Source organism: Nothobranchius furzeri, chromosome 5, assembly GCF_043380555.1.
Source record: "Nothobranchius furzeri strain GRZ-AD chromosome 5, NfurGRZ-RIMD1, whole genome shotgun sequence".
In the NCBI taxonomy this organism is placed as follows: domain Eukaryota; kingdom Metazoa; phylum Chordata; class Actinopteri; order Cyprinodontiformes; family Nothobranchiidae; genus Nothobranchius; species Nothobranchius furzeri.
The window spans coordinates 57,869,255-57,894,572 of NC_091745.1; the positions used below are offsets into that span (position 1 = coordinate 57,869,255).

Consider the following 25,318-nt stretch of genomic DNA (forward strand, 5'->3'; position numbering starts at 1 on the left):
CGCACAGATCACTGATGCGGCCTCCAAGCAGGGAGCGCTCTGCTGTTTTCGCGGTCGGTAGATCTGCCTCCTGAGCACGGCCACAGTAACAATCAGGTGTCGCCACCTCAAAAACTAATTTAACACGCGATCGTTCATGTCAGTTCATTTCCTTTAATGTTTTCTGTCTTTTATTTGCGCCTGATGTGTTTCGCTGCATGCTGTGGAGCGGGGCGCTGCGCGCATCACCTTGTCCTCCGACGCACTGATCACTGATACGGTCGCCAAACAGCGAGCGCTCCGCTGTTTTAGCGGTCGGTAGATCTTTTAGAACTGCAGTTCAAAGGTAACTCATAAGGTGAATAGATATGAACCCAGGTAGCAGTTTTTCTTTAGGATTGAGAGGAGATGCAGGAAGATAATAAACAGGCAGGACAGAAAAATAGTCAAATAAAAACAAGTTAGTTTTTGTACCTGCTGTTGCAACAAACAGACACCATTGAAGGTCATCAGAAGTGTGGAACAGAAAATGAAATAATTATTTTAATGTTTAGAGCAGCAGGAACTCCGAGAGGCTGCAGGCGCATCAGTGAGTTTGCGGCCGCTGCGCAGGGGGAGGGGGGAGAGGGCTGAAGCAGAAACTACCGTTGTTAAAAGAAATGTGTTTAACTTTGAAAATGTGGGCGCAATTTTAATTGTCAAAAACTCCAGCGAACCATTAGTTCATTTTGCTCAAATAGAAATAGAGGCCTGCCTCTAATACTGGCCCTCCTTCCAATAAAGGCCTGGAGCTTGATGAGCTTGAGTCAAATACAGGCCCGGGTCTGTATTAGAGGATTTACGGTATGTGGAGTAACCAGGTGGGTAGGTTTTAACTGCTGCAAATCGGCAACGCCTGCCTCCAGAGGGCTAATACTTTTACTATTGTTTTGGGGGTGGGGGGGGGGGTTGTTACCTTAAGCTAGGTTATTAGCTGTCATTTCCAGTGCTTTAACAAATAATCACAAAGTCACATGTGGCTTTTTTATGGCAGAAATACATGAACACCTGCTAATAGAAATAAAATGTAAAAAGATAATACATAAATAAATGTGGCTTTAGTTTTTTACAGTTGTGTGTTCTTTTAGTTTTGTATAAAAACAGTTGGGAGGACAGGCATGTCTGAGAAAGGCACTGGTGAGGAAATACTACAAGCAAGGCGATAAAAAGCAACATCCAACCAGAGAGAAATGGAGGCTGAACAAGCAGGAATAAAGTGAAAGAAAACAAAGCAGTTTTATTGATGTCACAGAGCCGGAGTATAAATCCTGGCCTATTGTTTCCTGTCTCTGGATAACCCACACAAAGAGGGGGGAAAAATGATGAAAGCACATAAATCTACAGGGAATCCTTTGAAAATGAAGATTGAGGAATAGCATCATTTTATAATTTATAGATAACAGGGTACCTGAGGCTCTTCTTTACTTACCAGTGTGGTGAAAATGTAGTGATAGTACTCCGTCATCATCCCCATGGCCAGAGCCTGGGAACCACAAAGAAAGGAGGGTGAGAAGCTGGCTTATTAACAGGTGCGCGCACACACACACACACACACACACACACACACACACACACACACACACACACACACAATGTGGTAGTGTGTCTGACTTGGTGGCTTCACTACCCTGTGATGTGAGAAGGTGTGCGCTCCGTAGCCACGGGCGTGAAGATAAAACACAAACACCCGCCAAATAAAGCTAATCACCGAGCAGACTCGAGGAACATTCACACATCATGAAGGATTATTCAGGAGCTGGTGATGAGCATCAGCATCCAACACACACCCCTCCCCCACATGGTGGCTCTAGCGTGTTTCTGCTTGTTGAAGATGAAATTTTGTTTTATTTTCTTTAATGGATCAGTGTTGTTGAATCTTATCCATGTGGAGATAGTTGACAATACTTCAACATTTCATCTTCCATATGGAGACACTTTAGGACTTTTTTTAAAGCTGTAATAGTTCTATGGTCGATACAAAACATGTAAGGATGTCCCTCTCACATAGAGCAAGTAGCTCAGGAGGTGGAGTGGGTTATCCAGTAATCAGAGGGTTGTAGGATTGCCTGTGCTGCTGTTGTCCTTGGGCAAGACACCTAGCCTGCTGGGGGTCATCGGGGGGACCGGTGGCCCCAGTGCTCAGCAGCTTTGCCTGTGTCAGTGTGCTCCAGGGCAGCTGTGGCTACTTTGTATCTCATCTCCATCTGCGTGTGAATGTGTGGGTGAATAACAATTTGCCTTGTAAAGTGCCTTAGGGGGTTCTTGGGCTCCAGAAGGTGCTTTATCAGAAACAGGCCATTTAACATTTAAAGTGATCTCAGCAGTTTTTTTCTTGACATTTTCAGTACCTTCCAGAATGAGCCCTTTCAGGGCTCTGTCACTTTAAGGAAACAAGCTGGAGCTGGCCACGCCCACTCTTCCCCACTCAGGCTGCTATAAGCTGAGAAGCTCAGAAATCCAGGAGGGGCTGGAAGTAGAGCTGGCAGGCTGACAGGCGAGAGGCGTTCTATGATAAATTTCAGCCTGTGACATCACAGTTCTCTAACTGAGAACCACTCAAAGGTCATGCAGGGTAAAACAAAATGTGATGTCAGAGCAGAACTGCTGCTTCATCATATTTTCTGGTGACAGATGAAGAGGATCTCTTTAAGTTTTACCACTAACTCATTATAATAATCATCTCCAACTCTATGGAGACCCTTAAAGTTTTAGTCAGGATGAGCTACAGGACTGCTTGGACACATAATCCACACTTATAATCAGATAAAGTGCCTTGAACCCCTTGAACAGAGGCTCAGGGGGATGGAGGTCTGGACTGTTCTAACACATGAATATTATTTGATTTATCATAGTTTTGTTGCAAAGTTCATCTCCTTCCCAGTCTCAAAGTCCTTTGGAGCCTCCAACAGGTTTTCTTCCATTATTCCATGGTATTTAGCTCCATCTATCTCTCGTCAACACCAACTTCCCTGCCCCTGCTGAAGAAAAGCTTCCTCACAGCATGATGCTGCCACCACCATGTTTCGCAGTAGGGATTATGTGTTCCATGTGATGAGCAGTCTCAGCTGACCAGAGCACTTTGTTCCACACATTTGCTGGCTCTCCTACATGGCTCCATGGCAGACTGCAAATGAAACTTTTTATGTTTTTCTGTCAACAATGGCTTCCTTTATTCACTCTCAACAGCTGCCAGTACACGACATATCTGGGCTCTGGACTCCTCCAGAGCGACAATGGGCTGAAGCTTCTCTAACCAGTGCTCTCCTTGCCCGGTCATTTAATTCAGTGGTTGGTAAAGTGTGAAAAGGTTCAAGGAGTATGAATACTTTTGCAAGGTTCTGGGAATAGGAAGGTTGATGTTTCCCGTTATTAAAGATGTAGGGTTAGAAATAAATCTTAACAGGGTTTAAAATGAGAGAAGACAGCTGGTTGTTGGAGCAACTGGATCCTTGTTTTTAACTCATTCACTTAAATCCAACAGTTCGCTGCCAATGACGACTAAAATCGTCATTTGCATTTTTTTTACTGTGTGGGCGTCGGAACGAGCCGCCGCATCGTGAGAACAAACATCCCAGCTCTAAAGCCGATCTTCATCCATGTCTGTCACACAGGGCCGGAGTGGGACACATTTTCAGCCCTGGAGTTTCAGACCCCAGACCGGCCAACTTAACGAATTATTATTAAAATCATGTTAGAACTTTATATGTATAGTCTACAAAAGCACACTACTCGGTAAAGCCTTGTAATTGTAAAGCAAGAAAGAGTTGAAAGAGTTGAGTTGCTTTACAAGAAAGAGCAACTCTTTCTTGTAAAGCAAGAAAGAGTTGCTTTACAATGTAGGTTTATTTGAACATCAGTGCACATCTCCAACATTGTTCTTTACAACACATTCTCTAACAATATAACAATCTACATTCTGTTCAAACAGCTGTTCTGAGATTTTCAAACCTTTAAAATGAAATGACTCAGCACTCCCTTTCACACTTTTTCCAGTTTCCCTAGACTCACCTGCACACAATTAAAATAATCATCTGTAAAGCTTTGGCACATTTGATATGGAAAACACATCTTTGTAACCAATTAAAATATTTTCTATGGCAAAATATGCAGGCTTATTTAATTTTACTTTCATTCTAATAACGATCTGTTGTGGGCTTTGTGCATTTACTAACAGAAATACATCAGGTCACTACTATTATTTGGACATTAAAATTATTATAATGAAACTGATGTTTGCTTGTTTGCACATGAGTTGGCTCACCTTCTATCCCAACAGGAGCAATACCCTCACTGCTGGCTCCTGGCTCTTCTTCTGACACTACATTGTGTGAAAATTGTCACAATTCAGCATTCATTTTCCTTTTTTACATGCTTTCTGATCAATGCTGAATCATCTAGCATTTTAGGACACTTTCATATAGAGCCAGGATAGTTTTCATCATATAAATTTCAATAATATTCAGTTCACTGACTCAATAAGTAATCCTACCAGTACATGCCCGCTCTGGAATTGTGGGTTTCTGCCTGGTGCTTATTAGGCCTACAGGATCTTGTGTTTGACTCTGACAAGACAGTTTGGTGGCATCAGTCACATCATACTGTAAATTATATTACATAACGTTATGTCATGATGCCATATAATTCATTATTGATGCTTAATTAACTTGAATGGTGATTTGCAGCCGGTAAAGTTTAACATCTTGACTTGCCTTACCCGTTTTATCTTCATTTGAAGTTAAAGACCGCAAGCTTGTTTGAGAAAAAAAGGTGCTCATTTTTGCACATTTAGCTGCATCCAGGGCCAGATTAAGACTTCGTTGTACCCTGGGCAACAATATTCAAGGGCCCCATCATCACGACCCAAGGATCACCATAATATGGTCACATACAGAATATTTTACTGTAATATGCAGTAAATATACTCAATGCTTGAATGCCTGACATCACGTAACCCGCTCAGGGTAACCTTTGACCCACCTTGTGTGGACTGACCAATGAGGAGAGGGTCTTAACTTGAGGCCCTCTCTTCATTGGTCAGTCTGCATGAGACTGACTCTCAACTGACGTTTAGTCATAGGCAGCGAAGCGTCTCTGTGCAGCGCAAAAGCCCGGGTGGACAGTTTGTTTAATGTAGGGTGACCATATTTCCATTTCCAAACAAGAGAACAGGGGATCTGTGCCTATGACGTCACACTATGGCAACGCCACACAAACCACGCTGGGACCCATTTTCTTGTAAGAACTAAATTAATATCAGATTCTGCCAATAAAAGGGCTCTAAAACAATTCATATGTAAATATTTAGCATATGTATTGCAAAATCTCATTTTTCTGCTTTAGTGCTGCAACAAGGTTTTAATAATAATAAATTATTATAACTTTTGTTTTACTACAGCATCGGTACGCTTCCTGTGCACAGATTATTAAGGGTGCTTGTTTCAGCTGTGAGATTAGACGATAGGATCAATGATAAAATAAGTTGTCACACACTCCATGGAAACTTTCAGAGAATCCACAAATAGTGGCTTTCAATTTCATCTGATAATATTAGAACATGTCAGTAATGTCTGAGGAGCTTTTATAAACACTGGATAACTAACAATACTGGAGAGGGTAACAATTACACAGAGGCTTCTGGGGAGCCCAGTTATGGGGTGGGTGGGGGGGGGGGGTCATTTTGCCTTGGCCCCCAAAATGTCTTGAAACGGCCCTGGGTGTGTGACTGAGTTTTGAAGGTGATTTGAATTGTATCAGATGTATAACTATGACATGTGTATAACTTATTGTTTTATACTGGTAAAAACTTGTAGTGGAGATAAATCTACCTACATTTTACTTTGTTTTCTTGTTTTTATTGAACTATTTCCTGTCCTGTCTGTCTCTCGTCTTCCTGCGTCTCCTCTAAACTCTCCAGAAAAAACTGCTGCCAGGATTCTTACTTTTTCACCTCATCAGTTACTTTTGAGCAGATCAAATGGATCTCCTGACCGCAAAGCGGAGTGCGCCTTTCGATGCTGCGTCAGTGAGGTGAAATCACCGCAGCACCGCGCAGCACAGGTGATGAGCTGCGCAGCAGCAGAGCGCTTCAGGCACAAATAAGACAGAAAATAGAGAATATGTGCGGACATGAACGATCGTGTGCTAATTATAGTTTTTTGGTTGCGCCACTTTGAGAATGGACCGTGCGCTGGACGCAGCTGCCTGGATCGCTGCGCAATAACGCGCTGTGCCGCTCTTTGTGCTCTCTGCTCAGAAGAGTCCATAAATGATGTAATATAGATAGAAAACTTGTTTCCGGCTCCCCTGGATGTGTAAGATATACAGCTCCCCCATAATTCGATCCCTGCTCCTGGATGAAAAGCCGGACATTTTCATCAATACAAGAACCCGCAGTCCGGACGCCCGGACAGAGAGTGAAAAGTGGACATGTCCGGGGAAAACCGGACATACGGTCACCCTAGTTTAATATAATGCGGGAGATTACAGACATGCCTACAGTATTTTGCTCGTGCGCTTGCTGCCCTGGGCCCCTTAGAGTTCGTGGGCCCTGGTCAATTGCCCAGTTGCCCATATGGTTAATCCGGCCTTGGCTGCATCTGTTTCCAACGCTTTCCTCTTTTTAATTCTTGCCTTCTCCGCGCCACCCTTGCTCTTTCTACTTTCCATCTTTCCGTCAACTGCGTGGTCACGTGGTGCGCACAGGCGCATACTGGGGAAAAAAACGAGCTGCAGCCTGCAGGTAGAGCCAGCCAGAGACAGCCGGGAGGAGCGTATGTGATCAGCCCGGCGGCCTCAGTGCCATGACTGAACACCGGCACCAAAAAATAAAAATAAAATGATAAAAAACAAAAACGAGAGCACCGGCCCCATGCGGCCCAAACATCGCGCGGCCCACCGGGAATTCTCCAGACCCTCCCGATTAGCCACTCCGGGCCTGCTGTCACATGTCACATGATCAGGAAGCAGAAGATCCATGTGTTAGATCGTTTTGGGCCGCTGCTGTAACTAAAGTTCGGCACGAACCGGAAAAGCTTCTGCCGATCACAATTCGACAACGGATTTTGAAAGAACGGATAACGCTCGAAACGCTCTGATTCTTCCTGATGTAAGAGGTGAGTCTGCTCTTTGTTTGGGTAGTTTTGGCGTTGACATCATCCTCACGCACAACGTTCTGTGACTCTGACAGCTGGCAGCGAAGGGCTTTTCTGATCAGGAAACGGCTAGCAGTGAATGAGTTCAAGTTCATTTAAGAATCCTCACATCACCAACAGTCAGACAAACCTTATTAATTTGTAGTTTGATTTTGTGTTTGTTTATTTATTTTTATTTTTCTTTGTACTAAGACACTGTTTATATTGCTTTCTCAAAAACAGACATTCAGCCTCTTGGCCATAATCTCTGGATTAAAAGAAAAAAGGATCTTGACCACATATGTTACAGCTCTAACGTTACGGCTGTCATTGATACGCTATTTGTTTTAGAAGACAGACCATGGTCTTGATCTGGAAAAGGGTAGAATCCCTTCTCCAGGTCAGAAATGAGGTCCTGCCCCAAAGTGTAGGAGTTTAAGTATCTCGGGGTCTTGTTCACAAGTGAGGGAATATTGGAGAGTGAGATCGATAGGCGGATTGGTGCTGCATCTGCAGTGATGTGGGAGTTGTACCGGTCTGTCGTGATGAAGAGAGAGCTGAGTCAGAAGGCGAAGCTCTCAATTTACCGGTCAATCTACTTTCCTACCCTCACCTATGGTCACGAGCTTTGGGTAGTGACCGAAAGAACGAGATTGCTGATACAAGCGGCTGAAATTAGTTTTCTCTGCAGAGAGGCTGGGCTCTCCCTTAGAGATAGGGTGAGAAGCTCGGTCATCCGGGAGGGGCTTGGAGTAGACCCGCTGCTCCTCCACACCGAGAGGAGCGAGTTGAGGTGGCTCGGGCATCTGGTCAGGGCGCCTCCCTGATGAGGTTTTCTGGGCATGTGCAGCTGGGAAGAGACCTAAAGGTAGACCCAGGACACGGTGGAGGGACTATGTCTCTCACCTGGCCAGGGAACGCCTTGGGATCCCCCCAGAGGAGCTGGCCCAAGTGGCTGGGCGGAGGGAAGTCTGGGCCTCTCGATTTAGGCTACTGCCCCCATGACCCAACTTCAGATAAGCGGATGAAAATGGATGGATGGATGACAGACACTATTTCAAACACCCAACCACCATTACTTCAATCTAAGTTGCGTTCTTTTTCCCCTTTTGCCTCCTTTGGACCTCCTGACACCTCATGGTAGCTGGTATGTACATACCTGTTTGAGAATCCCAGCAGCCATCTCATGTCCACAGTCGAAGATGATATGAAACTCTTTCCCCCTCTTCATCTCCTTTAAAAGGGGCTTGGAATCCTTGGTCTCTGCAGGCAGCTGCCGGATTTTTAAGCGAATATTGTATCGAGATGGTGCTTTTATGAGCTCCTGCAACCGAATCAGGCCTGTAAAAGGAAAAACAACAATAATAAATAAAGGTTTGTGCTATAAAGGGTTTTTAAAAGACTTTGTTAAAAACGAAAAATTTTCTCTGTTTTTGACGAAGAAAAATGAACCAAATTACAAGCAATTAGCTCTTTCTTACAGAGCAGTTCGGTTCCCAAAAGTAACTAATCTGTTTATTTCTGACATTCATTTCTCTTCAACCACCTTCAGCTGATTTGCATTGTATTTTTAAAGCAAAACTCCTTTTGGCATTTACTTTCTCAGACCTGGATCCAGATTCTGACTTCAACCACTAATCACTCATTTATTCAGACTGATACAACACGTGTAAAAAGGATGTTGAATATGAAACAGTTTAAATAAAGCATAAACATCGCTACTCTTTCCCTTTTTTAGTGTGATTTCCAAAACATCTTTCAGTCATGGACAGATTGCTGTGTTTTAGGTAAAAGTGGAAACAGATCCTTTTGATTCGCTGAATAATTTAGTGAAGCGTCCTTCATTTAGGATTCAAAACACAGACCACGTTTAATGAAGGTGTCACAACATTTTCTGCTGTCTTCAACATAACTGTCTGTTATTTTCCCTGGCATAATTAGTCCCATGAATGTCTCCTCGTGTAGATCTGAACGTGAATAATTAAAAGGACATACTTGGATGAGTCGAACAAGATCTACAGAAACATCAAATAAGCAAATCTCCTCAACATCTAAAACAACCGAGACGAAGTCCAGCACACAAAAAACCACATTAACAATAAAAACAACAGATAAATACATGAGTGTGAATGCTGTTAGAGGTACGGCATTTCTCTGTGTCGTCTGGCTTTAATTAATCTAAAAATCGCCTCAGAGGCCACAGGTACCAGGAAGGTAGCTCCATGTTTGTTTCACGATAGAATCATTTAGTTTTGATGTTATGTTGCTTTGACTCTCAAAAGAGTTGAATCCAATTTCATAACAAATGTGTATAATTATGTCTGAGTAATGGGCTGAGTAATGCTGCACAAATCTATGCTGTGAATTGTTTTTTACTGTGAGAGTTGACTCAATATTACAGTGATTCAGGGCTGAATTATCTCATATCAAACAGTTTTAGGTTCTGAAGTTTATTGTTGGCAGCAGATCAAACTTGCAGGCCAGATACACACTAGTAGTTCTGCTGCTTGTCTCCATGTAATGGACCAGTGATCTGTCCGGGTGGGGTTCTGATAGGCGGCTGTTACACAGCTCTGAACGGGAACAAGAAGGTGTAGAAAACAGATTGATGTTTGATACCATTGTAATGACAATGCAATCAGTATTTTGGTATAAAACAGTTATCTGTTGTTTTTTATGGTTGTTTCACAGCTGGTGTTGTGTTGACCTCTCCAGCTCAGCACAAAAACCAAAGCCTGACATCAGAGAGCTAGAGGAACCATTCCACACAAGCACTAAATATACAAAAACCTGCATATTCAAATATTCAGAGCTGGATTTGGATTAGGAGGTGAAATCGGTCGTCTTTAGATGGAACAATGGCTCTATTTGGTGAAGTCCTGGAAAATAACAAAACTAAAAGTACGAGAGACACATCAGTGTGCTGCATCTAAATAATCCCGTGGATGTTGAAGGTGTTTAAAGAACTATGGAACAAGTTCAAATAGATTGGGTGATGACCAATAAAGGGTTAATGCATTAGTTTTAACGTGACTCTGTGGTAAAAACAGGAACAAGTGAGTTCAGGCCTGTCTTGAAGGAGGGGGACAAATGGGTTTGTTGTTCTGGGCACAGTCAAAATAGATTTGAAATTCATATTTATTTGTTTTCTTCTTAAATGTCATCAAGATAGTGGCCAAAATCAGACAAACATACAAGGCTCATCTGTGTCCTCATCCAAATGCTCCGTGGCTTCGGCTGACACCAGCAGCAGGTGGGCTGAGAAGAGATCCCACACTCAGGGCTGCAGCCGTCCGTCCCCACTGGAGTCAGGACTGGGGGAAACCAATAGCTTGTCCCAGGAGTCCTGCAGCTAGCCTGGCTGCATCTACTCATCTCTCCAACTTAATTTATTCTCTGATATATAAAAAAATAACTGCTCTGATTAGGATTCAATTCAATTCAAAAATACTTTATTAATCCCAGAGGGAAACTCAATCTGTTATTCAGGATCTGTTATAAATAGTTTTTATGACTAAAGCTAGACGTTCAAATTCTCACTTCTACAGATGTCAAAAATTCAATGGAAGAAGTTTTTGATCAAGTCAGTTAAACATCTGGGATGTTGATCTGATCAGGTAACACACACACACACACATGCATGCATGCATGCACACACACACATGTGCACGCACGCACACAAACACACATCTACACACACGCACACATGCATGCACACACAAATGTACACACACACACATGCACATACACACATGCATGGATGCACGCACACACAAGCATGCACACTGTTACATCTCCTGAAATGAGAGAAACCATGCACCCATCTGACAAACAAATTTTGCTGAGCCAGTGCAACCAGTTGATTGGCTGCTTCGAATGTCCATGCCCACACCCCTCTGTAACCATTGGTTTGGCTTTGTGTAGCCTGTCAAGGTCATGAGTGGTTACACCTGTGGGTGCAGTATAAAAGGCTGTTTGGTGCAACTCTAAAGAGTTGAGACTGATCAGAGAGGTGTACTTGACAGCCTCTGCCTGTGTGGCAGTTTGTGAGGCTCTTTGGAGGCTGCTTTTAAAGTGAAAAAGACTTTTCCATAATGTATCTAAACCTCCTCCTAATGTTGCGATCCCATGAGCCGGGTCGTAATAACACACACACACACATCTGCACACACATGGACGTACAAATGCTCGCACGTGTGCACATGCACGCACACACACACACACACACACATACGCATGCATTCATGCATGCGCGCACACACACCCATTCATTATCATCAGTACAATGTATTTGCCTTTTGAGATCAGATGCATTTTTAAGTCCCCACAACTTTGCAGGGGGTCCCTACAATTTTATGTGTGCTGAGGTTGTGAGATTACCAAGATAATATTTGTAAAAATTACATTTATGAGATCCAGATAACGCGCCCAATGGTACAATCAAAACTTTGCAAGAGGCATATCTCTGCATTTCTGTATAAAGTTTGTAATTGCTCACTATTTTATTGTGTGCATGCACGTAGGAGTTGGGGTTGGTGGGCCCTGGCTAGGAGGGACAATGTTGCATCGTCTCAGCAAATAGACATTATGGGAAAAAAAGAAGCAATGATTGAGTTAATAACATGAAAATACTTAAAGTATGTTTAATTTTTAATCATAGAAACATAGAGCACACGCATCAGAGTGTAAAGAGTGTTTTCCAGGTTTATCATCACTGATTAGGCCGATGCTCACTGCAGCCCGCTGTTGGTTTTTGTATCTACAAGCAGACAAATCTTCCTGAGCTGGTGTCTAGGTCTCCTGAGCCTCTGCTCACAGCCCAGCAAGCCCAGCTGTTTGGTTGTGGCATTATTTGTTTACCTCCTGCTTCCAGATGAGACCAGAAGAGCATTGTGGGAAACCAGCCTGCAGACTACTGGGTTGGTGACAATCACTCCTTATTCTTGCTCTCATAAAATGAATGTTTGATTTCTGATGACATCCTCACACCTGACCTGTGGAACTCTGACCATCCTCCATGCAAAAGAGTCTATTCATTTGTAAAAAATTAAGGATAATAAATATTATCTTACCTGTCAGAAACGCTACATCTAAACGTTGCTAATAATAGTTCCACATAAGAAACCACAGAATTCCATCTAAACAACAGAATTCCTCAAAAACTCCTGAACTACGTGGAACACGTTAGCTCACCAGTCCTGAAGAACACGAACTCTGTTTCTTTAATACTCTATTTCTGATTACTAATCTATACTTTAATGTTCTATTTCTGATTACTAATCTATACTTTAATGTTCTATTTCTGATTAATAATCTATAATTTAATACTCTTTGTGTGAGAGAGGAACTCCAGGCCTCGTCTCCATTAATGAGTCTTCTTCATATTTCTCCAAAGCTAATTGAGCTCCATTAACATTAACATGTATCTGAATGTTAACAAAACATGTTTACGGATGTTAGCTCAAACTGAAAAACGTGTGAGGCTGGGGAAGTTTGGAGGCTGTAATCTAATCTGGAACGGTGCCAGTCTGACAGACTGTTAGCCCGACACGTCCAAGATCCTTCAGTCTAAAGTTATTCTGTGTGTGTGTGTGTGTGTGTGTGTGTGTGTGTGTGTGTGTGTGTGTGTGTGTGTGTGTGTGTGTGTGTGTGTGTGTGTGTGTGTGTGTGTGTGTGTGTGTGAGAGAGAGAGAGAGAGAGAGAGAGAGAGAGAGAGAGAGAGAGAGAGAGAATTCTGATCATTTAGAATAAGTTTAGCCCTGATCTAGCACCAACTTTGAGACATCTGATTTAGTGAGTGTGACAGATGGAGATAAACATGAGCAGATGGATTCACGCTGATCCATGCAGTTTCTCGCCTGTTTCTGCAAATTAATAAAGAAGAGCAAATCAGAGCTGGAGAACTCAGTGGTTTCCTTTGGTCTTTCTATAGTTTCAGAGATGAGGAACCCGTTCCTTGTCTAATTCCTTTGCTGACACCCAATACCATTATTATTCTGGTATGCTTACATGTATGTAGGTGCTATGCTATCTCATCCAAGGCTCTTTGCCTGTCTTTGGGTGGATGGTGCTTCTGCATTTTTTCTGGAAACTAGAAATTATTAAAAATGGATCTGGTCAGTTGGTCTCTCAAAGCGATTGACAAGATAATTTCAACAATGAGGACAGGAGAAGGGGCTCCCGGTTGCCCCTCTGGGTCAGAGCCAGCTGGGCATATCATGGACTCCTGGAAACAGTGGAACCTGATCTGTCTGTCTCAACTGTCTGTAGAGGATTCTGAAGACGTCTGGATATTTGTGGTGTTGGTGTCAGGTTTCCTGCTTTTTGGCCTGAGTGGTTATCTGGCTTACCGGAAAATTAATGAGCTTTCGAGGAATATTGACTCAATCCCGGAGCTCAGGGATGGATTACACCACGCTGTGAACGCACAAACTCATATAATTGTCGAGATGAGTTGTAAGCTTGGAGCTTTGGCTGAGATTCAGACTCTGGGACAGAAGGGGGATTCGATCAAGGAGCGAGTTGACGGGTCAGCGTGGATTGGGATTGATTAATTACGCCATTATTGGATTAAGAGGGGTTGAGGACCAACGGAACTTTAAGACAGAGAGGAAATTATTTCTGTCTGGCCCCAAAACAAGTTGTTATCTCAATCTGGTGCCCTTGAGTTTGTGAGGCTGAAGCGATTACTCCCCCTCAGAGGAAATGTGGAATGCTGCTGTCGCCATGGCAACTCTGTCTCCCCATCCCAGCCTGGGCGGGACTGTAACTGAAGGCTGTTGAATCACTCCAGGAGTCACTGTGCTCTCTAAAACCCAACGACCTCCTTCACCTGTCCAAACGGAGGTGACGTGCGCTGCTTATCGCGGCTGCATGCACTGATGTGTGGAAAGTCCCTAACCCTACCACCCCACCTAGTGGACACTTATGTTGTGTCATGTCTGAAGTCTGTTGCATTTCTGTCTGAGGTGTTTTTTGCATAGCAAAGCTGCCCTCCCTGTGGAGGGTAACTCTGAAGTGCCTTTTTTTTCCTCCACCTGACTCAATCCTCATATATACCCTCTGATCTCTATTAAGGTAGCGCGACTCGGGTTGCGAATGACCACAGTCACCAATTCTTGTCATGTGTCTATGCCCATGTATGTATGTCTGATCTCGGAATTGTGTGTACTGAAACTCTAATCTCCCTCTGGGATTAATAAAGCATCTTTGAATTTGAATTTGAATTGAATGCTTCTGATCTTCCTGGTTTATACATCTGTTCAGATTTTGGTCCACTTGACTTTGGTCAGTGCCTCCAAACCTGACGCCATGGATGTGGAACTTGGAGAGATTACTGACTCAGAATTAGGAGGAGGTCCTGGAGGATTTTATTTAAGGTTTTGTTCACGAGCGAGGGAAGAAGACAAGCAGGAGATTGACAGGTGGATTGGGACAGCATCTCGTACTGGTGCAGATGCTTAACTGCAAGGTGGCCAGGCTCAGTAGGGTGAAGAGCTCAGACATCTGGGAGGCACTCCAAGTAGAGCTGTTACTCTTCCATGCTGAGAGAAGCCAACTGAGCTGGTTCAGGCATTTGGTGAAAATGCCCCCTGCATTGCTCCCAGGGAAAATGTATGCCTTAATTCTGTTTAGGAAATATTATGCAGGCTGCATAGTGGTACAGTGGCTAGCGCTGTTGCCCTGCAGCAAGAAAGTCCTGGGTTCAAATCCCAACCCGGGGTCTTTCTGCATGGAATTTGCATGTTCTCCCTGTGCATGCGTGGGTTCTCTCCAGGTACTCCGGCCGAGAGTCCAAAAACCTGACTGTCAGGCTGATTGGTCTCTATAAATTGTCCTTAGGAGTGTGTGTGTTTGTCCTGTGTGTCTCTGGGTTGCCATGCGATAGACTGGCAACCTGTCCAGGGTGTATCCCGCCTGCTTGCCCAGAGACAGCTGGAGATAGGCACCAGCCCCCAAGACCCTGTGTGGATAAGCGGGTATAGAAAATGGATGGAATACTATAAAACTTTTTCATATTTTTTAAACATTTTCTTGAGCCAGTATGTGTCAAAGTGGCCTTTTAAAGCAGGGCTATTCCATTCCGGGCCTTAAGGGCAGCACGTTTTGGTTTAAATTCTGTTTCAACACACCTGATTTCAATCAGCGGGTGATTAACAGGCTTCTGCAGAACCTGATGAGCTGCTGCACAGATGATTCAACCACTGAATCAATTGTGTTGGACCAGAGAAACCACTAAGACCTGCTGGATACCGGCCCTCGAGGCCCTGCTGGAATTGAGTTGCCCTGCTTTACAGGGTTACTGAAAAGTCACTCAGACCCCCACCTCCCTCTCTAGCCAGAATTTTGTACTTGCAACTTCAGAGTGTCGGTCTGGACCCTGTTGGACTTAGTAAAGTGGAACTGAAATGTCAGTGCTGGAGTCTGCTTCCAGCACGTTTCCTGCATGTTTTAGATCGTGAACACAGCTGATTTGTTTGATTTAGTGATGAACCGCTCCCGTAGACACTAATGAAGGCTGGGGGACATTTCAGCAGCTAGAGTAAGGCGGTAAAATGACAAACGCTCGTTGAAGAGATAGGTTTAACTTTTGGTTTCGCTAACGGACACTAGGGGTGCTAAACGCAAGCCAAAACAGCACCTTTGATCGAACCGATCCAGTTGTTGTCAACATGGTTACAAACTACAGGGTCCTGACAGCTGAGTTCCAGCTCTGGTGCTTCTTTAAGCTTCCAGTAATGTCACGATGGATTTGGCACAACAGTTTGTGCGTTTAAAATTACATGCAAAACAAATTTGTGTGTGTGTGTGTGTGCGTGCGTGCGTGCGTGCGTGTGTGTGTGTGTGTGTGTGTGTGTGTGTTTAAGTCCAGGCTCATGTGAGTGCTTGATGTGTGTGCTTTCTGGAGAAAACAACTTCTGCTACTGGAGCAGCACTTTATGGGTAGTTAGTTAACATTGACGAAAGCAGCCTGACACATTGAACTTGCTCCTCTTAAACACCTTGGAGCTCCTCTCTGTCTCGTCTTTCCGTCACTGATGTGGGTGAATCCTCCTCACGTCTCCAAAACCTGCAGGCACTGCCAACAGGGATGCTGTGGTACAGAGGGCCATCAGCACTGATCAGTATTGACAGAGTTCAATGTGCAGCAAGTACTATAGGATCCATATTTAACTTTGTGATCCATATTTCATTCTCTGCAAGCGTTTATTATGGAGCCGTCGGGGAGTCTCCTGAGCGTAAAACAGATCAGCCACTCTGTGATAAATTTCCGTGTGAGGGAAGGATCCCTCAAGCATCTCCCTTCCTGACTCTCCTTATTGTGCTTCTTCCAACAAGTGAGAAGTGTTCCTTTTACAGAGCAGCTCAATCCTCATTGCTGAAGTGATGCCCGCAGATGACTGATCCATGATGAGAATAATGGCTGATGAGTCACAAAGCTGCAGACTTTCAGGGTCAATATTAATGTGACCCTCACCACATTGGTCGGGTTATTTATGTTGGAATAAATGTTTGGGACACGTTGGAGAGGGATTAAAGCAGGCCTGTATCCAAGGTCCAAGCATTTACTCAGGGACGTGGTGGCAGAATGAGGATGCAACTGTTCTATTATAATAAATACACCAAATGATGTCTCTGTTTTAACTGCCTCTGCATCTGTGTTCATTTTTCTACAATTACCAATAAATGTGACCTCATGTTTAGCGCCCACACACACACACACACACACACACACACACACACACACACACACACACACACACACACACAAAACATTGCCATTGACTACACCCCATAGACTTCAATAGAAAGAATAGGATGAGGAAGTCAAGCTTGTCACGGGGCCGCCAACAGTTCCAGACACCAGAAGTTTCACAACTGAACATTTTTTGTTCTCTGGGTTATTTGTTTGATAAGTTGATGAAATTACTTTGTTTTTTCTTTTTGCTTTGTGAAGCATCAGCTGACTGCTTGTTATCAACATAAGTCAATAGTGATATTTCATGTAGCGTAGGGGTGAGCAATGCTGGTCCAGGAGGGCTGCTATCCAGCAGGTTTTAGTTGTTAACCTGCTCCAGGACACCTGATTCCTGAATGAATTACCTGTTCAGCAGCTCATCAGGCTCTGCAGCAGCCTGTTAATCGCCGGTAGATTCAAACCAGGTGTGTTTAAGCTGAGAAACAACTAAAACCTGCTGCATAGCAGCCCTCGAGGACCAGGATTGCCAACCCCTGATGTAACCCATCTTATTGAATTGTGTTAGCCAGCTAGCTACAGCTGCTACAATGTGGCTTATAGTCATCATTGTGTGAATGCCCGGTATGTTGTAAAGCACTTTGGGGAGTTCTGGTACTCAAGAAGATGTTATATAAATGAAGACAATAAATTTAAATAAACTTTAATGGTTAATACAGTCAGTAGGTGAAAAAGTCACAACCAAAATATTGAGTGGTGTGGTGTCTGCTGCCATCAGCTGATTGGGAGAATGGTGTGTTTGAGTCACAGCTAGAGGAAGGTGGGGATGAGGAAGAGATGCTGTAAACGTAAATCTCATCTGTCAGAACACCTGGTCAGCACTCAGACATCACTCTCATTACAGCGGCTGTCACCACACACTAAAGGAACACCAAAGGGCAAACTTACAGTTTTTGTTTTTATTTGTTATTAAATAAAATCCACTCAGATCTGTTATTTTGTTGTTGCTGCTACCCACAGGGTCTCATAATGAAGAAGGGTGTAGTCCAGCTTGTAAAACATAACGTGAATTATCACACACTGCAAACGGATATCCTTGTCAAGAATATTTTATAAAAATCCAGAAATAATGCAACACGGGTTTTATTTTGAAATACCCTGGATGCTCCTTGCTGGCTCATGTCTGACTTCCTGTCTGGCTCATTTTTTTTAGCTTCATAAAACTCCACAAGAAGCGCCTGCAAACAATAGACTCCATGCAGGAAATTTCTGGAGCTCCACAGTCGTATACACACCACAGCTGATGTGAATGCTCGGATTGGACTCAGTGTGTCACGTGTTCCACCCACCAGTGCCAGCCTGGATGCAGAACTTTGTTTCCCAGCATCCCTTTCTCTGGAAGCTACACGTCATCTCAGATGTATATATATACAGACGTCTTCCACACCTGCCGCCACTCTGTTATCGCATCTCTTCAGATGTGCCACGAGTTTCCAGAGCCTCTAGGCTCGACACCAAGTCCAAGTCTAGTGAGTCCTGTTCTTCTTTTGGGGAAACACGGTACGGGTGCATTTCCCTTCGAGCTTTGTCCTGTCCAACGCTAGTTCCTCTGTGCTTGGGTCATTCACTCATATTACACACAAACTTCTTGCTAATATCTGATCCAATACTAGTGTGACATGATGTTTGATGTAAAAGCCATACGGAGTCTGGACCACATCCGTTCCGTAACAGGTGTGAATGAGACGCTAGTCAAAGTCATGTCTAGTTAGATCAAGTCAGGTTTGCTTTGTTAAATCCAGTCAGTCATTCCAGTCATATCCTTTTTCTGCAAGAAATCTAAATCTATCTAGTATCTATGAATGTCTAGGTGTAGATAGATCTTGGAGGGGCCTTATCCTACTCAAGATCTCAGCTGAATTTTGTTAGGGCTTCACTGAATCTGGGATTGTTTTATAATTTAACCCAGTAAAATACACTCATCAATATATACACTGTAACAAAGCCCAGTGAGTTGCGGTCCCTGCATGAGAAGGCCAGCGGCCCACGAGGCTATTCCCAGATGGTTTTCCTGCTGCTGAAGTTTCAGCACCTTGGAGAGTGCTCCCTCCTTTGCAGATGCTGCCTACCAGATCTCCAGTGGAAGATTCAGCACCACGGAGAGCGGCCTCTGCCAAGAAGCTTCCTGCAAGAACGCAAGCTGGAACCTGTTGGGCTGTGACAAGCCAGCCTTTAAAACAGGCCTTTGTCACCTGTTGAGAGAGGGCACAGATTTTGTCTGGGTGCCTCTGCTGCTGTTGGGTGGCTTGCCATAAGAGAATTTATGAGGTTTTTTGAGACTGGGATGCATTTCGAGCTCTCTGTGGTAAACTGGGGCAACTTATGGTTAACTATTGTTTCTGATAAAGACCGGTTGTTGGTGTAACTTGCTGATTTAGCTTTTATTGTAGTGCACACTCTGAGAGCTCGCTCCTGGTTAACTTACTCACTGGCTCTATAAGTATATGTTGTATATGTTTATGCCTACCTCCTTTAAATTTATTCCTTAGAAATAGTGTTATCAACCTCTCTTGTAGAGGGACTCTTTCAGATTAATAAGCTATAAAGCGGCCTCACCCTCCTCTTTGCTGGTTCCGATAGTCCTCTCTTATTTGTGTTCATCAGCCCTGGGTTTCCTAGCCAGGAAGAAGTGTAACAAACATTTACAAGCCACACATTTATGTGAGTCTAGAAAAATGAGTTTGTTTGATTTCTCTCACCAGCAGCTAGACTTGGGTCCAGAGTTCCTTGTCAGACGGGCGTAAACAAAACAGAAGACTAGAAGAGCAGTTTTACTAAAATTCAACATAGATAGCAGGAAAATAAATCTCCTTCAGCTGATTCTAAAATATTTATTTTGGTATTGATAGGAGAGAAAGTTCCTTAGAGATTTTTGAAACGCTCAGTGTCAAAAACAAAGAAATGTTAGAGGACGGAGGCTTTGTTGAGATAATGAGCTTTGTTCAGTAGACAGAAAGTAGGCTAGACCATGTTGCTATAATCGCATCCCTGACCTGTAGCCTGACATGCTATGCCAGTGGTTCCCAGGCTGGGGTTTGCCACCTCCAAGGGGTCCCCACAAATATGTCTGTGCTGAAGTGGTGAGGTGAGACTTTTTCTGTTTTCATAAGTTGTTGCTTCTGCGTGAGCTCCATAAGGGAGAGACGCACATGCACTGACATAGATGTATTCCTCTCAGACTTCTCCAGCTTCTGGGGGTTGTTGCAAATAGGGTTGTCACAATAACCGGTGTAGCGGTAAACCCCGGTAAAAAAGTTGACAATAATATTAACCAGTGGCGGCTGGCCAGTAGAGGGCAATAGGGCGCCGCCCTCCCAGTTTCCCCTGTGTTTTTAATTTTTATTTAAAAAAATAAATAAATAAAATTAACAATAATCACATATTCTAAGTTAATTGTGTGTTTTGTAACAAAAATAAATCATATATATATATATATATATATATATATATATATATATATATATATATATATATATATATATTGGTCTCTGACGATCTCTGACGATCTCTGCCGGTCTCTGCCGAGCGGTGGAGGCTGTGTGCTGTTTTTCAATCGCCCAAACAGGACGGGACCAGTTGTCCAATTGCTGACAAGAAAATCAAAGGGTAGGAATGGGAATGTATCCAATCAGCGTCGACGTTGTTTCAGAACGTTTAAGCCAGCAGGACAAGGAGAGAGGTAAACTGTACACACGACGCTTCTCCCAAAATTGGTACACCAGGAAGCAGTGGCTAGCTGGATGCAATCACGCTAATGCGTTATTTTGCTTTCCGTGTTTGTTATTCAAAACGGCTGGGATCCACAGAAGGTGGATGTGGAACTTGTGTCTCATTGGGGACTCCATTCATTCTCTGACTGAGGAATGCAGCGCATCAGTGCAGCAGCCAACAAAGAAACGGAGGACGTTTGGACAGGGAGAACAGCAGCTGGGTGCAGAGGTAAGCTGTACATTACATTTCTGTAAACAAGACAATCAGAATCACAAATCCTTGGTTGTCCCACAAACCGGGACATTTGTTTAATAACATGTTTAATGTGCAATAACTAAAAACGAATTTCAACACACATACCTATTATACATATTTAATCATGTAAATGTGTATTTCAAGTAAATTTGTACATACATCAATCTGATTCCATTTTACTTGTTACACTTCTGCTGCAGCAAACAAATTTCCCAGCTTTTGGGACAATAAAACATTTCTGATTCTCAATGAGATGTTTTTACATTTGAAGTAAAAACATCTCATTGAGAACCAGAAATGTTTTATTGTCCCAAAAAGTGGGAAATATGACATTTGTAAGAGGATACTGATGACATTATTTCCTATGAAAGTGTTTCCACTTTCCATAAGTCCTAACAGTGTAAATTTCTGGCATTTTGTCTAAGTGGTGTTTACTACCATTACTGTAACAGTGACCTGCTCATAATTTTTCGTGTTCACTCAAATGTTGAAATTAAACAAAATGTTTTTGTTACTTGCCTCTTGCATTGCCTATTTACCATTTATGGTCGTGTTATTTTATGTGCAATTTAATGCAGTATTTTTCAACCTTGGTCTGCAAGGCAGCGTGCCAATAGTCAGACACACCTGGATTAATCAGTTTGTCCAATGATGTAAGACAGGAAATAAAAGAGCTGTGCTTAATTCAGGAAATAGTGAAGTTGTGCACAAAGCTCAGAAAGCACAAGTTTGTTTAAAAATAAATAGCACAGCCCCACCAAAAATATTTTTCACCAGCCGCCACTGATATTAACCGTCTTGTTTTTGAAAAACTATATTATCTTGGTGGATTACTGTGGCTGCGGTGTAGGCGCGGTGACCCTTACCAGCCACCGTATCATCTGCTGAAGTTGCCGGCGGCACATGCGCGCTTTGTTGTCTACAACCAAAACTTTCTTGAAGCTAAAGCTGAAATAATGGCCAAAGGAGGAGACGGCAGCGCTCAGGAGGACATTTATTATCCCTCAAAGAAGACAAAGTCGGAAGTACGGGCATTTTTTGGATATTTGAAGAATGCCGAGGGACAGTTGATAGACGGCTATCCTGTTTGCAGCACGAGCAGAAAAAGTGTCTGTGAAAGGCAGCAACGCTTCAAATCTCATGACACATCTGCATGACCATCACCCACAACTCTACAGTCAACGCAAGGTAAGTTAACATTAGCGTTTTAGCTAAAATGCGTGATCCGAGGATTTGGGTTGAGGGAGAATGCAACGAGTCGCTATATAAAGCAGCCGCAGCGCCGCTACCTGCATATAAACCGTGTCACTGACACCCCCATATTGAAATGACGCCATGCATTACGGGGCTCCCAGGGGCAGATAAGAGTTGGTCTCTCTCTGAGAATAATTATGAATTTAATAATGATTACTGCCTGATGGCATTTTCCCACATCTGTAAAGCTCACTGGAAGGACACAAACCGAGGACAATACTTTCCTGATATAGGGTTTATTACTCAAGTAAGGGTAAAAAAGTATCTAATTATGAGGCTACTTCAGTACTGAGTATCATCTGATCTAATATTTTTTAAATGATGACATCAAACAGACAAAAAATAAGAAGTTATGGGCAAATATTGGTATTTTAAAGACTAAAGGGAAAAAATGTAAACAAATTAACAACATAATTACAAAATAACACATTTTAGGCAAAATTTAGACACAAACTGGGGACAATATTTTCCTGGTATACAGGGTTTATTTAGTTGTCTGGAAATGTAACACGTTTAAAAAAAAAATACCGCGATAATACCGAAACCCGTGATCATTTTGGTCACAATAACCGTGAGGTTAAATTTTCACACCGTGACAACCCTAGTTGCAAAGCAATTCCCCGACAGAACAACAGAGGGTGTAGCCCTGTTCTGGTATCTTGTCATGTATCATGTCCAAGATAGTCCATTTACTACTATGTTTACACAGCATTTTTTTGTATTTCAGAGACTTTTAAACACGGGCAAATTTGTTCCTCATTCTCGTCCACCTCTTCATGCACTCACCGTCCACCACTAAGCGCTTTCTGCATGTCTTTGTACTTCTCCAGTCACAGGTGAATAAAACATTCATATTTTTAGAGTTCTTTTCTGCGAGGTATTCTTCTAGCTGCTCCGTGTCTGTCACTGGATAGCTTCTGCTTTCTTTATGTTTTGAGGGCGCAATGGCGGCACTGTTGACAAAAGAGGTGTCCTGACCAATCACAAGCGTGCGTTCTTTGTTTAGAAAAGTGGGCTTGACTCCGCCCGTCCTTGCGAGCTTGTTGGAGGGATCTTGGCAAGGATAATGGCGTAGCGTGTCTCTGTACTGACACAGACTGATAAGCTTAAATTAGGCTTAAGCCACACCCATCTACTTCCGGACCATGGGTCCCTAGAAGGAAAGTGACTCATTTGTTATGTTCCATAGATTTCACATATGATGTCTGTGAATTTTAAAGACACATTCTATACCAACAAAGTGTTTATTTTCAAATGCGGGGCAAAAATTACTTTAGGTTTTGTGTGAAAATGCATCCAGGACTACAAATGTGCATCACCAAATTGATGTCATCAACCAGACACGGTAGAAAAGCAGAGAATTTAGAAGACTTTGAATCCTTTTTCAGGAAGAAAGATCCACAATAAATCTTAAACTTCACCTCATCTCTACTGTAAGTCACTAAAGCCAATAATCCCAACACCAGTAGCATCTACAGCTGGCATGTTTTTTATGGTTGGGCTTGTGTTGGAGGGGAGCTGGTTTTTAGCTCCGCCTCAGTGGGGTTCTGGGTTGTTGTGTGGATATTATGGGCTGACTGGGAGTGCTAGAACCATCTCATGTTTGCTAATATAACACTGAGCTATTAGACTAGTTCTATTATGGTTTCTGATTTGGTCGTTAGCTTTCTTCTTAGTGAAATCAAAGCAAATTGCTTCCCTTGAGTCGCAGCCACGGGAGACAGACGGAGCATCAGAGACAGAACAAGAATACTGAACAGAATCACTAGAGAGTCTCAAGACATCAAGTGAGATGCTGAACCCAAACAAAGGTGTGATTTGTCCTTGATGTCCACTATCTGCCCTCACCATCAGGCCACCTGTATAAATGACACTGCAAAGGTAAAGCCACTGTCTGCTTCAGCCACTGTTTCATTTCCGATCACCCCGACAGAAAATCAAGCTGCTATTAACCTCATAGCAAACCAGCGGTGCCCACTTTATAATTGAATTACCCGAGGTGGTAGGATCAGCACCGATCAATTCCTACTAAAGGCAGGGCCAGATTAACACTTCGTTGTACCCTGGGCAACAATATTAAAGGGCCCCATCATCACAACCCAAGGATCACCATAATGTGGTCACATACAGAACATTTTACTGTAATATGCAGTAAATATACTCAATACTTGAATGCCTGACATCACGTAACACACTCAGGGTAACCTTTGACCCACCTCGTGTGGACTGACCAATGAGGAGAGGGTCTTGACTTGAGGCCCTCTCTTCATTGGTCAGTTTGCATGAGACTGACTCTCAGCCACTCTCAAATGCCGTTCAAAGTCAAACTGTCCACCCGGGCTTTTGCGGTCTGTTTAATATAGGGTGACCATATTTCCATTTCCAAAAAAGAGGACAGGGGATCTGTGCCAGTGACGTCACACTATGGCAACGCCACACAAACCATGTTGGGGCCCATTTTTTATTGCAAAATCTCATTTTTCTGCTTTAGTGCTGCAACAAGGTTTTATTAATAAGAAATTATTCTACCTTTTGTTTTACTACAGCATCGGTACGCTTCCTGTGCACAGATTATTAAGGATGTTTGTTTCAGCTGTGAGATTAGACGATAGGATCAATGAAAAAGTAAGTTGTCACACACTCCATGGAAACTTCCAGAGAATCCACAAATAGTGGCTTTCAAATGGTTTTGTTACTTTTTGCAAGTTTAGAAAAGCAGCAGATGAGACAGCATGTCTGATAATTTAGTTTTTCATCTGATAATATTAGAACATGTCAGTAACATCTGAGTCTTTTTTACAAACACTGTATTACTAATACTCCTGGAGAGGGTATGGATTACACAGAGGCTTCTGAGAAGCCCAGTTAAGGGGGGGGGGGGGGGGGGGGGGGGGGTCTGTTTTGCCTTGGCCCCAAAAATGCCTTGAAACGGCCCTGGGTGTGTGACTGAGTTTTGAAGGTGATCTGAACTGTATCAGATGTATAATTATTACATGTGTATAACTTATTATTTTATACAGGTAAAAGCGTGTAGTGGAGATAAATCTACCTACATTTTACTTTTCAACACTTTGTTTTGTTTTCTTGTTTTTATTGAACTATTTTCCTGTCCTGTCTGTCTCTCATCTTCCTGCATCTCCTCTAAACTCTCCAGAAAACCTGCTGCCTGGATTCTTACTTTTTCACCTCACCA

At 43.0% G+C, this 25,318-nt stretch overlaps 1 protein-coding gene and 1 long non-coding RNA gene across 6 annotated transcripts in view; one reads left to right on the forward strand and one right to left on the reverse strand.

Moving 5' to 3' along the window:
- The window catches only part of grik2 (glutamate receptor, ionotropic, kainate 2), a 299,000-nt gene that overhangs the window by 192,173 nt on the left and 81,509 nt on the right, over positions 1-25,318 (reverse strand). For all 5 annotated transcript variants that reach the window (XM_070550946.1, XM_070550947.1, XM_015949505.3 and 2 more), the window contains 2 exons: positions 8,308-8,489; positions 1,448-1,501 (listed from right to left, as the gene is read on the reverse strand). In XM_070550946.1, coding sequence (XP_070407047.1) covers positions 1,448-1,501; positions 8,308-8,489 — 236 coding nt within the window. The remainder of the gene's footprint in view (positions 1-1,447; positions 1,502-8,307; positions 8,490-25,318) is intronic.
- On the forward strand, positions 8,484-23,842 carry LOC139069846 (uncharacterized). The gene is made up of 3 exons (XR_011520511.1): positions 8,484-18,374; positions 20,471-20,584; positions 20,712-23,842. It is a non-coding gene; the product is annotated as an uncharacterized lncRNA (long non-coding RNA).